The sequence below is a fragment of the Sinohyriopsis cumingii genome, chromosome 5, assembly GCF_028554795.1.
Source record: "Sinohyriopsis cumingii isolate HCF-2022 chromosome 5, ASM2855479v2, whole genome shotgun sequence".
Taxonomy (NCBI): domain Eukaryota; kingdom Metazoa; phylum Mollusca; class Bivalvia; order Unionida; family Unionidae; genus Sinohyriopsis; species Sinohyriopsis cumingii.
The window spans coordinates 20,369,083-20,386,138 of NC_142965.1; the positions used below are offsets into that span (position 1 = coordinate 20,369,083).

Here is a 17,056-nt window from a genome sequence, read left to right on the forward strand (position 1 = left end):
TCAATGGGTTTATGTCAGAATGACATTGTTGTTATGCACTATATACCCAATCAAAGGGTTTGTGTCAGAATGACGTTGTTATGCACTATATACCCAATCAAAGGGTTGGTGTCAGAATGACACTGTTGCTATATACTATATACCCAATCAATGGGTTTATGTCAGAATGACATTGTTGTTATGCACTATATACCCAATCAAAGGGTTTGTGTCAGAATGACGTTGTTATGCACTATATACCCAATCAAAGGGTTTGTGTCAGAATGACATTGTTGCTATGCATTATATACCCAATCAAAGGGTTTGTGTCAGAATGACATTGTTGCTATGCACTATATAACCAATCAATGGGTTTGTGTCAGAATGACACTGTTGCTATATGCTATATACCCAATCAATGGGTTTATGTCAGAATGACATTGTTGTTATGCACTATATACCCAATCAAAGGGTTTGTGTCAGAATGACACTGTTGCTATATGCTATATACCCAATCAAAGGGTTTGTGTCAGAATGAGAACTGGACTTGTCTTGAAATGAGGGTTCTTAAACTTATCCTCATCTGTAAAGCTGGTATTCTTACAAACATTCACTGGGGTCACTGCATTCACTGGGGTCACTGGTTTTCTGGATCTACGGATGAGTTTAAATTTATCTAAGAAATCTTTTTTTTAAGGTAAATTTATGATAGTGAAATGCAGTCCATAGTGTGTCACAAGGCAAATAATGAATGCATTGATTCATAACTACTTTTAAATCAAACTGTTATTTTAAAACAATTACTTACCTTTATCACAAAGTGTTCCTTGAAAACCTGAGGAGCAAATGCAAGTAAAATAACCTGGTTCATTAAAGCACTGGCCTCCATTTGCACAAGGGCTTGACACACATTCATTGACATCTGAAAATGTAAATTTGAAATACTATTGTCTTAACTACAAGGCCAGGGCCTGATGTCAAGGCCACAACAAAAGAATTGGTGTAAAAAATGTGGTTTAGACCTCAAGGTCAAAATGTTGAGTGAGCATGTCTCCAAATAAATTGTCTCAGCGTCATAATGATTCGATGTCAAAACATGAAGACACTCCATCAAGGAAACATATACAATTTTAAAAAACTTGTAACCGAAATTTTAAGATACATTTTTCTATTTCATTCTAGAAATGAAGAAAAATTAATCTAGGGGTTTAGGAAATATAATGAAATAAAAACTTTTAAATTAAAATCTAAATGAAAATAATTTATGACTGTGACCTTGAAATTGATGCAGAATGAATTGTCTTAGTCCAACAATGATTCATGCCAAGCATGATAGAAATCCATTGAGGGATTTTGGAAATATTAAAAAAATTTGCCACAACTGTAACATAACACCCAAGGTGAAAGAGGCAATCTCACATGTCATAGAATTAACTGTCTTAGCTTTTTAATACTTTAATCCAAGTATTACAAGACTCTGGGGTTTACAAAATGTATGCAAGATCTTTCTTAGAAAGATTTCTTTAAGCAGAATCTAAAGAAATATTGATGTCACCATTGCTGGAAATGTGACTCCCATGTCTTGCTTCTGATTAATGTGTGCTTCTACACATATCCCTAGACAGATCATACTAGTTTTACATTTTACTTCCCTTGACCCTAGACAGATCATACTAGTTTTACATTTTACTTCCCTTGACCCTAGACAGATCATACTAGTTTTACATTTTACTTCCCTTGACCCTAGACAGATCATACTAGTTTTACATTTTACTTTCCTTGACCCTAGACAGATCATACTAGTTTTACATTTTACTTCCCTTAACCCTAGACAGATCATACTAGTTTTATATTTTACTTCCCTTGACCCTAGACAGTTCATACTAGTTTTATATTTTACTTCTCTTGACCCTAGACAGTTCATACTAGTTTTATATTTTACTTCCCTTGAGCCTAGACAGTTCATACTAGTTTTATATTTTACTTCCCTTGACCCTAGACATTTCATCCATGTTTTACATTTTTCTCCCCCTGACCCCAGAGATTTTATACATAATTAAACTTTTCTACCCCTGGCCGTACACATTTCATACAAACTTTACATTTTTCTACCCCTGACCCTACACATTTCATACAAACTTTACATTTTTCTACCCCTGACCTTACACATTTCATACAAACTTTACATTTTTCTACCCTTGACCCTACACATTTCATGCAAGCTTTGTATTTGTCTACCCCTAACCCTACATACTTATACAAGCTTTACATTTTTCTACCCCTGACCCTACACATTTCATACAAACTTTACATTTTTCTACCACTGACCCTACACATTTCATGCAAGCTTTGCATTTGTCTACCCCTAACCCTACATACTTATACAAGCTTTTTGCTTTTCTCCCATTGACTAGACATACTTATAAAAGCTTTGTAAAGTTTGTATGAAATGTGTACGGCTTTACATTTTACTCCCCTAATCATAAACAATTCATACAATGCTTTGCATTTAGCTAAAAGAAAATTTTAACTAGCAACAACAATGTGACTTTCAAAAACTTAACAAAACAACTTTAGCTTTTTTCAGCATGATGACTTAAACTGGTGAGACCAGAAAGACAGGAACTTCTAGCATGTCATAGCTTTAGACCTATAGTCATATAATCAAAGAACTTCATTAGTACAAAACTTTAACACTGTTCTCAATAATGAACCAAGTTTTCTGATTAAGCAGGTGAGACAAGCAAGCTTATCAACTTTACACCATAATTAAATAGGTTTGGTCAACTGATGAAAAAGATATATGACCGTCAAACACTTTAGTGCAAAATTTTAAAATTGTTCACCATTATACTCCAGTAGAAGAGGTAGCAAGACAAGGACTCCAAACATATGGCAAAGAGTGCATACCTGTGGTGATTTAATTGGATTTTCACTTTGATACAGAAAATAACAGAAAAAATGAGACCTTCAAGAACTCTGAATTAAAACTTTAACATTATTGTTAAAAATGACACCACTGCTGATGCTGGAAAAGTGACCACTTTATTTCATCATGCTTCTGCAGGTGAAACAAAAATTACAAATCACCTCAACCAATATAATCCATTAACACAGCATTTTTGTTTTATAAACCAAAGTTCAGCATTTTTCAAACTCTAATTGAATTTATTAGAGAAATACTTTTGGTAGAGATTGAATTTTATGGCATTAAAAAAATAAATAAGTTTTACATATTATTGTCTACAAACTATCCATGTGTCTAACCATTCAGGCTATAGACAATATCCTAGTCAGACAAGCCAAAAAGAATGTTTTCAATAAGTAATACATAGCCCAGACAAGAATGCATAGCAGCCAATTAGAATTCAGAATAAACAACAAGTAGCTGACAATGGAGTTTGCAGATTTATCAATAAAGCAGTGATGTAAACTTTATAAGACAGATAAGAACAATATTCAGGTAAAAACAAACAGACTTATTTCAGCTGATTTAGCTAGTTATTCACTTTCATTAAGGACTATTATCATGGTATGATAATTAATTTCTCTTTAACTTAAATTTGTGGTCTAGCTGACCCACTAAAACCTCAAAACTGGATATGATTAGAAAAAATGTGAATCCAAAGGTAATGAAGTAACTTTGATACCCTTAGAAAAATTGTGAATCCATAGTTACTGAGGGAACTTTGACACCCTTAGAAAAATTGCAACTCCTCAGTTACTGAGGTAACTGATACCCTTAGAAAAATTGTGAACCCACACTTACTGATGTAACTTTGATGCCTTTAGAAAAATTGTGAATCCATAGTTACTGAGGTAACTTTGATACCCTTAGAAAAATTGTGAATCCACGTATACTGAGGTAACTTTGATTCCCTTAGAAAAATTGTGAATCCACAGTTAATGATGTAACTTTCATAAACTGGTTTACCTTGTAAGAATTTACCAGTCATAAATTATTGTCTCATGACAAGCCACAAACTGTGTAATCCTGTCCAGTCCACTGTTATGTAAACATTTGTATCTGTAGATTCAAGAATTTACCAGTCATAAATTATTCTCTTGTGACAACTTGCCAACTGTGTAATCCTGTCCAGTCCACTGTTGTGGAAACACTTGCATCTGTAACCTTGAGAATTTACCAGTCACAAAATATTCTCTTGTGACAACCTACCAAATGTGTTATCCGGTCCAGTCCACTGTTATGTAAACACTTGCATCTGTAGCCTTGAGAATTTACCAGTCATAAAATATTCTCTTGTGACAACCCACCAAATGTATAATCCTGTCCAGTCCACTGTTGTGTAAACACCTGCATCTGTAGCTTTACAAATTTACCAGTCATAAAATATGCTCTTGTGACAACTTACCAACTGTGCAATCCTGTCCTGTCCATTGTGGTGTGCACTGGCATCTGTAGCTTCCAGGCATATTTGTGCAGTTCCCATTATTTCGACATGGTGATGTTAGACATTCATCAGTATCTATCAAATTTCAGATGAGTTAAGATTAAACAGTATGGGACAATAATATGTACTTAAACCATTGGCTCAGTCACATGCAGTAAAGAATTAAAATCAGTGCAACCTATCTAATGAAATCATTGACTCAATCCATTGCAATAAAGACTTAAAATGAGTGCAACATATCTGATGGAGATAGGGTTTACTAGTACTAAACATTTTTGCCAAATGTAAGGATAATTGATCAACATTACAGTGTGTATGTGAGCATGTTATATGACGGGTTACAGGACTCAGCATTTTTAATGCTAACTTGCTTACAGTTTAATCCTGACTTGCCTACATTTTAATCCTAACTTGCCTACATTTTAATGCTAACTTGCTTACAGTTTAATCCTAACTTGCCAACATTTTAATGCTAACTTGCCTACATTTTAATGCTAACTTGCCTACAGTTTAATGCTAATTTGCTTACAATTTAATGTTAACTAGCCTATATTTTAATGCTAACTTGCTTACAGTTTAATCCTAACTTGCCTACAGTTTAATGCTAACTTGATTACAGTTTAATCCTAACTTGCCTACATTTTAATGCTAACTTGCCTACAGTTTTTAATGTTAACTAGCCTACATTTTAATGGTAACTCACCAATAATTTAATGCCAACATGCCTACATTTTAATGCTAACTTGCTTACAGTTTAATGCTAACTTGCCTACATTTTAATGCTAACTTGCTTACAGTTTAATCCTGACTTGCCTACATTTTAATCCTAACTTGCCTACAGTTTAATCCTAACTTGCCTACAGTTGAATACTAGTTTGCTTACAGTTTAATGTTAACTAGACTCATTTTAATGCTAATGTGCTTACAGTTTAATGCTAACTTCCCTACAGTGTAATGCTAACTTGCCTGCAGTTTAATGCTAACTTGCTTACAGTTTAATCCTAACTTGCCTACAATTTAGTGTTAACTAGCCTATGTTTTAATGCTAACTTGCTTACAGTTTAATCCTAACTTGCCTACATTTTAATGCTAACTTGCCTACATTTTAATGCTAACTTGCTTACAGTTTAATCCTAACTTGCCTACATTTTAATGCTAACTTGCCTACATTTTAATGCTAACTTGCTTACAGTTTAATCCTAACTTGCCTACATCTTAATCCTAACTTGCCTACAGTTTAATCCTAACCTGCTTACAATTTAATGTTAACTAGTCTGTTTTAATGCTAACTTGCTTACAGTTTAATCCTAACTTGCCTTCATTTTAATGCTAACTTGCCTACAGTTTTTAATGTCAACTAGCCTACATTTTAATGCTAACTTGCCAATATTTTAATGCCAACATGCCTAGATTTTAATGCTAACTTGCTTACAGTTTAATGTTAACTAGCCTATATTTTAATGCTAACTTGATTACAGTTTAATCCTAACTTGCCTACAGTTTAATGCTAACTTGATTACAGTTTAATACTAACTTGCCTACAGTTTAATGCTAACTTGATTACAGTTTAATACTAACTTGCCTACATTTTAATGCTAACTTGCTTAGTTTAATCCAAACTTGCCTACATTTTAATGCTAACTTGCCTACATTTTAATGCTAACTTGCTTTACAGTTTAATCCTAACTTGCCTACAGTTTAATCCTAACTTGCCTACAGTTGAATGCTAGTTTGCTTACAGTTTAATGTTAACTAGCCAACATTTTAATGCTAATGTGCTTACAGTTTAATGCTAACTTCCCTACAGTGTAATGCTAACTTGCCTACAGTTTAATGCTAACTTGCTTACAGTTTAATCCTAACTTGCCTACATTTTAATCCTAACTTGCCAACATTTTAATGCTAACTTGCCTACATTTAATGCTAACTTGCCTACAGTTTAATGCTAACTTACTTACAGCTTAATGCTAACTTGCTTACAGTTAATTCTAACTTGCCTACAATTTAATCCTAACTTGCCTACAGTTTAATGCTACTTTGCTTACAGTTTAATGTTAACTAGCCTATATTTTAATGCTAACTTGCCTACAGCTTAATGCTAACTTGCTTACAGTTTAATCCTAACTTGCCTACAGTTTAATCCAAACTTGCCTACAGTTTAATGCTACTTTGCTTACAGTTTAATGTTAACTAGCCTATATTTTAATGCTAACTTGCCTACAGCTTAATGTTAACTTGTCTACAGTTTAATGATAACTTGCTTACAGTTTAATGCTAACTTACCTACATTTTAATGCTATCTTGCTTACTGTTTAATCCTAACTTGCCTACATTTTAATCCTAACTTGCCTACAGCTTAATGCTAACTTGCCTACAGTTTAATGCTAACTTGCTTACAGTTTAATCCTAACTTGCCTACAGTTTAATGCTAACTTGCCTACAGTTTAATGTTAACTTGCTTACAGTTTAATCCTAACTTGCCTACAGTTTAAAGCTAACTTGCTTACAGTTTAATCCTAATTTGCCTTCATTTTAATGCTAACTTGCCTACAGTTTTTAATGTCAACTAGCCTACATTTTAATGCTAACTTGCCAATATTTTAATGCCAACATGCCTAGATTTTAATGCTAACTTGCTTACAGTTTAATGTTAACTAGCCTATATTTTAATGCTAACTTGATTACAGTTTAATCCTAACTTGCCTACAGTTTAATGCTAACTTGATTACAGTTTAATACTAACTTGCCTACATTTTAATGCTAACTTGCTTAGTTTAATCCAAACTTGCCTACATTTTAATGCTAACTTGCTTTACAGTTTAATCCTAACTTGCCTACAGTTTAATCCTAACTTGCCTACAGTTGAATGCTAGTTTGCTTGCAGTTTAATGTTAACTAGACTACATTTTAAAGCTAATGTGTTTACAGTTTAATGCTAACTTCCCTACAGTGTAATGCTAACTTGCCTACAGTTTAATGCTAACTTGCTTACAGTTTAATCCTAACTGGCCTACATTTTAATCCTAACTTGCCTACATTTTAATGCTAACTTGCCTACATTTAATGCTAACTTGCCTACAGTTTAATGCTAACTTACTTACAGCTTAATGCTAACTTGCTTACAGTTAATTCTAACTTGCCTACAATTTAATCCTAACTTGCCTACAGTTTAATGCTACTTTGCTTACAGTTTAATGTTAACTAGCCTATATTTTAATGCTAACTTGCCTACAGCTTAATGCTAACTTGCTTACAGTTTAATCCTAACTTGCCTACAGTTTAATCCAAACTTGCATTCAGTTTAATGCTACTTTGCTTACAGTTTAATGCTACTTTGCTTACAGTTTAATGTTAACTAGCCTACATTTTGATGCTAACTTGCCTACAGTTTAATGCTAACTTGCCTACATTTAATCCTAACTTGCTACATTTTAATCCTAACTTGCCTACAGTTTAATCCTAGCTTGCCTACAGTTTAATGCTACTTTGCTTACAATTTAATGTTAACTAGCCTACATTTTAATGCTAACTTGCCTACAGTTTAATGCTAACTTGCCTACAGTTTAATGCTAACTTGCTTACAGTTTAATCCTAACTTGCCTACATTTTAATCCTAACTTGCCTACAGCTTAATGCTAACTTGCCTACAGTTTAATGCTAACTTGCTTACAGTTTAATCCTAACTTGAAGACATTTTAATGCTAACTTGCCTAGTTTAATGCTAACTTGCCTACAGTTAGTGCCTATCATACTTTAACCTGCTTGCAAAAATATTTCCCCTTGCCCAGTAGGATAAAAAAAAAATGTTTCTTTTTAAATTATACACATTATTCATTTTGTTTCTTGCACTTTACTCCAGGCATTCCTGACATAACTAATTCCACTTCATATATCACTGTGATTTTCCTGGATCTGGAACTGTTTATGTTTGAAGGACAAGTCAAAGTTATGTCATGAAACAGAATCAACCCTGCCATGAAACTTAACATTTCTCCAACCTTTAAAAGATGAAATTTTCGGCAGACATTCCAAATCATCTTCTTATCTTGGAATCTGTGCTAAGAATACTCATCCAGCCATGATAACTGAAATTGTTATGATGTTTTTGACTATCAGAGCTCCTCTTGTTTACAAATTTTCAATCCATCATGCTCTTTATCTTTTTTCTTTCAGACTGTTAATGTTCTTGTTTACATCTTCAGTCATTTTTTAAAACCTAAACAGAAGTTTAAAAAACTTAGTTTTCACAACAACCAAACACACCAGCATCTCTAGTTGAAACAAAATCTTTACAAAATGCTTGACTTCTGCACTCAATAAACTCTGTTTCAAACAGGTACAGCAATTGGCTGACCATGGTATAATTGTCAAGTGCTCTTTCAGTACTCAAGGAAACCACCTGCCAAAATGAAATACATGTGAACTCTTTCAGTACTCAAGGAAACCACCTACCAAAATGAAATACAGGTGTACTCTTTCAGTACTCGAGGAAACCACCTACCAAAATGAAATACAGGTGTACCCTTTCAGTACTCAAGGAAACCACCTGCCAAATTGAAATACAGGTGTAATCTTTCAGTACTCAAGGAAACCACCTGCCAAAATGAAATACAGGTGCTGACTGTGAGCTATAACCAGGTAGTGTCAGATTCTAAGTTCTCTGATGGGAAATGTGTCCACACACCATTGATGCTCCTGCCAATATGCTCCAGTTTAAATGAAAAGTACAATGTCAAACAGGGACCAGATCTCCATGAACGTTTTGTTGAAAAAAAGCAAAACTTAAATCTGACCTAGGTCTTCTTACTATTACATCTCATACTCATGTTTAGTTTCAATTCATTAAAGTTCTTCAAAATCTATTTAACTTAAGGGCAAAGTTCCAAGTCAAACATAGACCATAACTCCATAAAATTTTGCCAGAAAACAGTAAAACGAAATCAAACATGACCCAGATTTTGCTTAATGTAAAACCTAATATCAAATTTTATTTTGATCCATATCAGTGATCTCCTCAGGAATTTTTGATGGCATAAAGACAGGCAGGAGGTAGGATCACACAATGTTTTCAAAAATGTGCATTATAGAAATGAAAAATTTCCATGAAATATAAAAGAAAGTACATATATTTACATTGTATTCTTTACATCCCTAACAAGTATCCCAATTTCATATATATATTTACATCATATTCTTTATATCCCTAATATGTATCCCAATTTTATACACATATTTACACTGTATTCTTTATATCCCTAATATGTATCCCGATTTCATTCATATATTTACATTGTATTCTTTATATCCCTAATATGTATCCCAATTTTATACACATATTTACACTGTATTCTTTATATCCCTAATATGTATCCCAATTTCATACATATATTTACATTGTATTCTTTATATCCCTAATATGTATCCCAATTTCATACATATATTTACATTGTATTCTTTATATCCCTAATATGTATCCCAATTTCATACATATATTTACATTGTATTCTTTATATCCCTAATATGTATCCCAATTTCATACATAGATTTACATTGTATTCTTTATATCCCTAATATGTATCCCAATTTCATACCAAAGCTCCTAGCACCTTTTAATTTAAATTCTAAATGTTTTCTTCCTTTCATTACTGTGCATCTGAATCACGTTCACATTAAAGTCCATTTCCTTAAGTAAAAGTCCCAGTGATTTTGGGCATGTTCTGGGCCTGAAATTCAGTTCCATTCCCTATCAATCTCTAAAAGAACATCATTTACTCTACTACCTTTGGGAAAAGAATTGCCATAATAAAATGAATGTACATAGTAAGGAATATACAGTGTACAAGTAAACTAGGATAATAATTCAGGGCCCATGCTGTCTTCCGATATTTGGATACAATTATTTCCAGTCAAAACAAGATGAAATTTGTACAGATAAGAAGAAGCAAGTGTAGAAAGTTCAAATTATCATGTTCAAAAAGGTCAATATAATCTTCTGCTTGTGCATATTTTCATGTCCAGTGTTTAAAAATACTAATGAAAAACTATTTAAACATAAGAATATTACAACTTTATAAGAATATTAAAAAATTTCTCATTCTGCTTCATAATCAGCATTGAATAACATAAAATGGAAACCTCAACAGTAGGTTACAGTCAAATATGAGCAACCATTTCCACATTAGAAGTCATTTTATAATACCATTATAAGATGAAACATTGGATAAAATGGTTAATTTTATTAGTATGGGACTAGGATACATCCACTGAGTAAATGACCAGGATACATCAAATGAGTCACTGATCAGGATACATCCAATGTTCAATTGTCCAGGATACATACAATGAGTCACTGACCCAGTTACATCCAGTGAGTCACTGACCAGGATACATCCACCAAGTCACTAAATGGGCTATACAAGTTTAATTTTGGTCTCATTTTTTCAAGGATCATGGTCAACAGAGAGCAATGTAGTTTCTGACAGTTGGGTCAATTTGCATTAAAAAAATTTCTAACTGGGTGTGGTAATAATCCAAAGAAGTCATGAAAAATGTGATGTTCCAGTGACAGACTTGGAATTAGGTGGCAATGTTTATTTGACAGAAAGGAATTTAATGGAAACATAAAAGCATATTAGTTAGGCTCAAAAGCAACAGTGGCTGATATGATAGTATACTGAGACAACAACAGTGGCTGATATGATAGTAATCAAGACAACAACAGTGGCTGATATGATAGTATATCGAGACAACAACAGTGGCTGATATGATAGCATACTGAGACAACAACAGTGGCTGATATGATAGTATACTGAGACAGCAACAGTGGCTGATATGATAGTATATTGAGACAGCAACAGTGGCTGATATGATAGCATACTGAGACAACAACAGTGGCTGATATGATAGTATACTGAGACAGCAACAGTGGCTGATATGATAGTATATTGAGACAGCAACAGTGGCTGATATGATAGTATACTGAGAAAGCAACAGTGGCTGATATGATAGTATATTGAGACAGCAACAGTGGCTGATATGATAGTATATTGAGACAGCAACAGTGGCTGATATGTTGTATATTGAGACAGCAACAGTGGCTGATATGATAGTATACTGAGAAAGCAACAGTGGCTGATATGATAGTATATTGAGACAGCAACCGTGGCTGATATGATAGTATATTGAGACAGCAACAGTGCCTGATATGATAGTATATTGAGACAGCAATAGTGGCTGATATGATAGTATACTGAGACAGCAACAGTGGCTGATATGATAATATACTGAGACAGCAACAGTGGCTGATATGATAGTATATTGAGACAGCAACACTGAATGATATGACAGTATACTGAGACATTTAACAGTGGCTGATATAATGATATGATAGTATACTGAGACAGCAACAGTGGCTGATATGATAGTATGCTGAGACAGCAACAGTGGCTGATATAATGATATGATAGTATACTGAGACAGCAACAGTGGATGATATGATAATATACTGAGACAATAATTGGTAAATGGCTCTGGGGGAACATTGCATGGACTCCATCGAAAGTGGATGACTTGAACAAAAATGAATGGAATATTTCTTCTTAGTACAGCTCTCCTATTATAATGCAGTAGTCAGTGTCCACAGCTGCCAATAGTGGTATGTAAAGAACAGGGTTACAACAAAAATGATAAACAATTATATGAATGATTGTGCATATATGTTTGGGTGTTAAAACCCCAGTCTAATGTATAATGTATAGTAATACCATTAGTTGATGTAAATAAGGAATGTTTCTTTCACTGCATGGCATTTACACATTTAATTTTGTCTGATAACAATGTTTTAAATTTGAAATCAAGACCAAGCTTCAGGTTGTCTTACTTCAACCCATGTTGTCATACATTTGATGGATCATAAGAGTAAAAATAAAACAACAATGTTAACACCTAGTAGATCATAAGAATAAAACAACAATGTAAACACCTGTTAGATCATAAGAATAAGATTAAAACAACAATGTTAACACCTGGTAGATCATAAGAATAAAATAAAAATGTTAAAACCTGGTTGGTCATAAGAGTAAGAATAGAACAACAATGTTAACACCTGGTTGATCATAAGAGTAAGAATAGAACAACAATGTTAGCACCTGTTAGATCATAAGAGTAAGAACAGAAAAACAATGTTAACACCTGTAGATCATAAGAGTAAGAATAGAACAGCAATGTTAACACCTGGTAGATCATAAGAGTAAGAATAAAACAACAATGTTAACACCTGGTAGATCATAAAAGAATAAGATAATGATGTTAACCCCTCATTTTATTAAATATACATGCTAATTATAATTTCAATCTACAAATGCATTGTCAGCAATAATAAAGTAATTTAAACTGATAAATAAAAATATCACTTGCACACAAAAAATAAAGATTAAATTTAAGTTACACTTGGGACAAATGCATCCTTTTTTATAAAGCTTTATTATTATTTTATTAAGAGCTTATAATCATCTATTTACCATTTCTACACACATTTTGCAGTGAAATAAATTGATATATGCTCATTTACATTATGTATGTAACTGCAAATAAGGTCCTGTAAAAAATTAAGTGTCACTGTCTTGTGAAAAAAATTCAGTTTTAAAGGTGAGTTCAGTATTATCAGTATTTACACATGATTCAGGACAGACCATTGTTCAGTTAAATTATTTGGTTAAAAGTGAATGGATTTAATCCCTCAGTGAGACATACAGGCAAAGGAAAGCTTATTCTGTGAAGGTAAGTTGTATGTTTTAAGGAAACTTCAATCAGGTGAAGTACAAAGTAAGTTGCAAAGGAGTCAGGTGCACCTGAGTCAGCTTTACAGTTAGAAGAAAGATGAGGCAGAAATGAACAATATGCTGACTGGTTTAGATGCAGATTTCTGGATTAAAACGCAGAAAAGCTAGATTGTCAAGTAGACACTGACCAGGATAGAGCTCTGTACACTTGGTTCATCTAATTTTCTGAGGTGCAAAAAGAGACAATATAGATTCTGATCAACAGGAAGTATTATCTAGTATTTGATGAGGAAGACCCACTGGAAGCACCCGTGCTCTTTCCAAAGTCATATTTGCATTCAAGCCTCTTTTCAACAAACACTTGCATCTGACAGTAGACTGTACACACAGCCATATGCATCCATCATGTCACACCCTTGATATATCCATGCATTCATCATGTTACACCCTTGATATATCTATGCATCCATCATGTCACACCTTGATATATCTATGCATCCATCATGTCACACCTTGATATATCTATACATCCATCATGTTACACCCATGATAATTATCTACGGCAGGGCATATTACATTATTATGGCAGAAAATTCTTGAAATGGGTAGCAAATAGACTTAACATAAATTTTGTTTATCTGTAAGTACAAATATGTGATGAACATTAAAATGAAAGAATTCAGCAAGAAAACACCAGTATTTTCTCAGCACTCTCAAGATGGTCATTTATGACTGACATGAAAAACAGACTCAGGTAAGATTATGGACCAGAAGTGTTTGTCCATGTTACGTTGTTGTGCATAAACAGATGTAATGTTAATAAACATAACTGAAATTCTATAACAATTTATCCCATTGATATGCCTGCAAGTAGCCTTAATATTGCCATCTGGTATTTTTACAGTACAGTCAAAAAATGTATTTCTGACCAACCTATGTGCAAACCATGTAACACTGATGGAACCAAAATGGCAGTCATAACATTTTACTAATGTTTAGTGATTCTTGTGTATTGTTATTTTAAGAGAATAGAACTCACATGCACCTAATTAAACAAATACTGCATTTCCAATTAAGGATTGTGCATAATTTGATTACTTCTAATTAACATATGTGCATCTTGCATAACATTTTTGAAACAGAATAAGTCAGTCATAGTAACATGATTCTTGTGTCTAGGAAAGTTACACAATATAACATTACTTTGCTTAAAATCAGATTTTGAAATAATTTACACTGATTGAGTACACTGACTGAGTACTGTCAAGAGACTTTATAGCAACAGCAGCATCAGACTGACAACAAAAAGTTTCTATTGACATCAAGCACTTAGTTCACATGTCACCCAAAGAAAGTTGGCATGTTGCTGAGCATACACAGAAGCCAAGAGGTGCATAAAGAATCAATATTACATATTGCAAATGAAAATAATGCAACAAAATATCAATCTAGGACTATATCGATATTTGACAGTACATATATGTACTAATACATTACAGACCCTACATACTAAATAATTAATATATTGTATATAAATGTTTCTGTTTTTAGATTACATGAGAATTACCATTGGTTGCACAATATTTCAAGAAAGTTGGCAAATTAATGGGCAATAAAGAAGCTGAATACAAAATATTATCAACAGATGTGGTGCAGCTATTTAAAGCACCAAACCTGTCAATTGCCCAAATATTTTATGAATTTTAAATAGGGAAATAAAATTTTGTTTGTCCATTCTTGTTACACGTGTTACATTTTCTACCCTAATAAAGTTTTAATATAAATTTTTAATGGAACCTGAAACAATGATGTATCATTTTTTGTTTTATGCTAAAAAAATCACTAAGAAAATGTTTTACATCAGAATATTTGTAAATTCCTAATGTAATGCTTGAAGAAGTTGCTTGATGGATTATGAGTACATGATAAATGGACACATTTTATGTACATCTTAACCATACAGACTGCTGCTGCTGCTCTGCTTTTATTTATTATAGAGATGTAATATGTTAATTACACTGGTCAACAGTGAAATCATTACTGACTTGAAAAGGCCCTAATCTGTAGTATTTTGGTGTGCCGAACACGAATATAACCGTGAAAAATTTGTATTGGCTCTCGTTTTGAAGATATTCATATACCTCATTTTCTATGTTTCACTGTGTAAATTTCTCCAGTAGGACTGCAGCAACATCCGGAATAATGATGTAACATTGCATAATACCATCATGCTCACATCATCCACAGTTGATTGCATCATTTTCTGATGCAATGCAATACTAATGCCATGCGGCTGCTGAAGTAAGTTGACGTCAGCAGTGTACTATACATGTGTAGGCCTATTATACTAATGCCAGGCGGCTGCTGAAGCTGACGTAAGCAGTGTACTATATAAAGCCCAATCAGATAGGTTCAGCATTTAAAATATTTTAGACGTTGTGCGAGACAGTTCAAGCTACTGTTACATAAAACTTATTATTTTATCCATTTACGTACAATAAAGAACAGTAATGCCTCGAAAGTGTGTTAATACCGCGGACAATTTTTGCTATATTTGTGGGGAAGTGACATTTGCCAACCAGAAGAAAAGTATCAATTCTCAAGTGAAGAAGGCATATCATCTTTACTTCGGATGCAAGGTTGGTGACCAAGACAAGCCTTGGGCTCCGCATATATGCTGTGCTACATGTACAACACAGCTTTCACAGTGGTTGAATTGCAAAAGGTCATCAATGCCGTTTGCAGTCCCAATGGTGTGGAGAGAGCCAAGCAACCACCTAAATGACTGTTACTTCTGCTTGGTTCCTCCTCTTTCCGGCGGAATAACGAAGCGAAAGAAGTCGAGAATAGTCTACCCAAACATTCCGTCTGCATTGAGACCAGTTCCACATGGTGAGGGACTTCCTATTCCAGAACCTCCAGCAGAATATTCTCTTGATTCATCTGACGAAGACAAAGGTGAGTCGACCTGTTCTTCTCCTGGTCCATCAGCATGCAGTGATCCAGATTTTCACTGTGGTGCATCATCAACCCCACACAGAATAACACAGGAAGAACTAAATGACCTGATTCGTGATTTGGACTTATCAAAGAACAAGGCAGAATTGCTAGGATCAAGACTCCAACAATGGAATCTTCTAGAAGAAGATGTCACAATTACTGCATATCGAAAGCGCCACCAGCAATTGGAGCCTTTCTTCAGAAAGGAAAGTAATCTGATATTCTGTTCCGATATTGAGGGCCTCATGAATGCTTTAAAAATCACTCATGACCCACAAGAATGGAGACTATTTGTGGACTCTTCGAAACTGAGTCTCAAGGCTGTGCTTTTGCACAATGGAAACATTCTTCCATCTATTCCAGTAGCGTATGCTGTCCACATGAAAGAGACATACGATAACTTAAGGCAGCTACTGAATTCCATTGAGTATAACAAGTACAGCTGGCACCTCTGTGGTGATTTGAAGGTAGTTGCCCTTTTAATGGGACTGCAGCAAGGATATACAAAATACATGTGTTTCTTATGCGAGTGGGATAGCCGAGCAAGGGAAATGCACTACATGAGGAAGGAATGGACTCACAGGCAGAATGTAGCCATTGGAGAGAAGAATATCCAACACCCAGCTCTGGTTGAGGCTCAGAAAATCTTGCTACCACCCCTTCACATCAAACTAGGTTTGATGAAGAACTTCGTGAAAGCCATTGACCGGACTTTGCCAGCATTCCGATACCTGCATGAAAAATTCCCTCGACTCAGCGAAGCAAAGATTAAAGAGGGAGTTTTTGTGGGTCCTCAGATTCGAGAGCTTTTCAAAGATGACCGGTTCAACAACTTGCTGGAAGGTGACGCGAAACAAGCATGGAATGCTTTTCGCCTAGTTTCTA

At 34.0% G+C, this 17,056-nt stretch overlaps 1 protein-coding gene across 1 annotated transcript in view; it reads right to left on the reverse strand.

Annotated features, from left to right (window-relative positions):
* LOC149798748 (uncharacterized) overlaps window positions 1-17,056 on the reverse strand; it is a 337,174-nt gene that overhangs the window by 159,072 nt on the left and 161,046 nt on the right. Inside the window, exons 42-43 of the mRNA XM_089957621.1 lie at window positions 4,353-4,466; window positions 788-901 (exon numbers count right to left, since the gene is read on the reverse strand). Coding sequence (XP_089813747.1) covers window positions 788-901; window positions 4,353-4,466 — 228 coding nt within the window. The remainder of the gene's footprint in view (window positions 1-787; window positions 902-4,352; window positions 4,467-17,056) is intronic.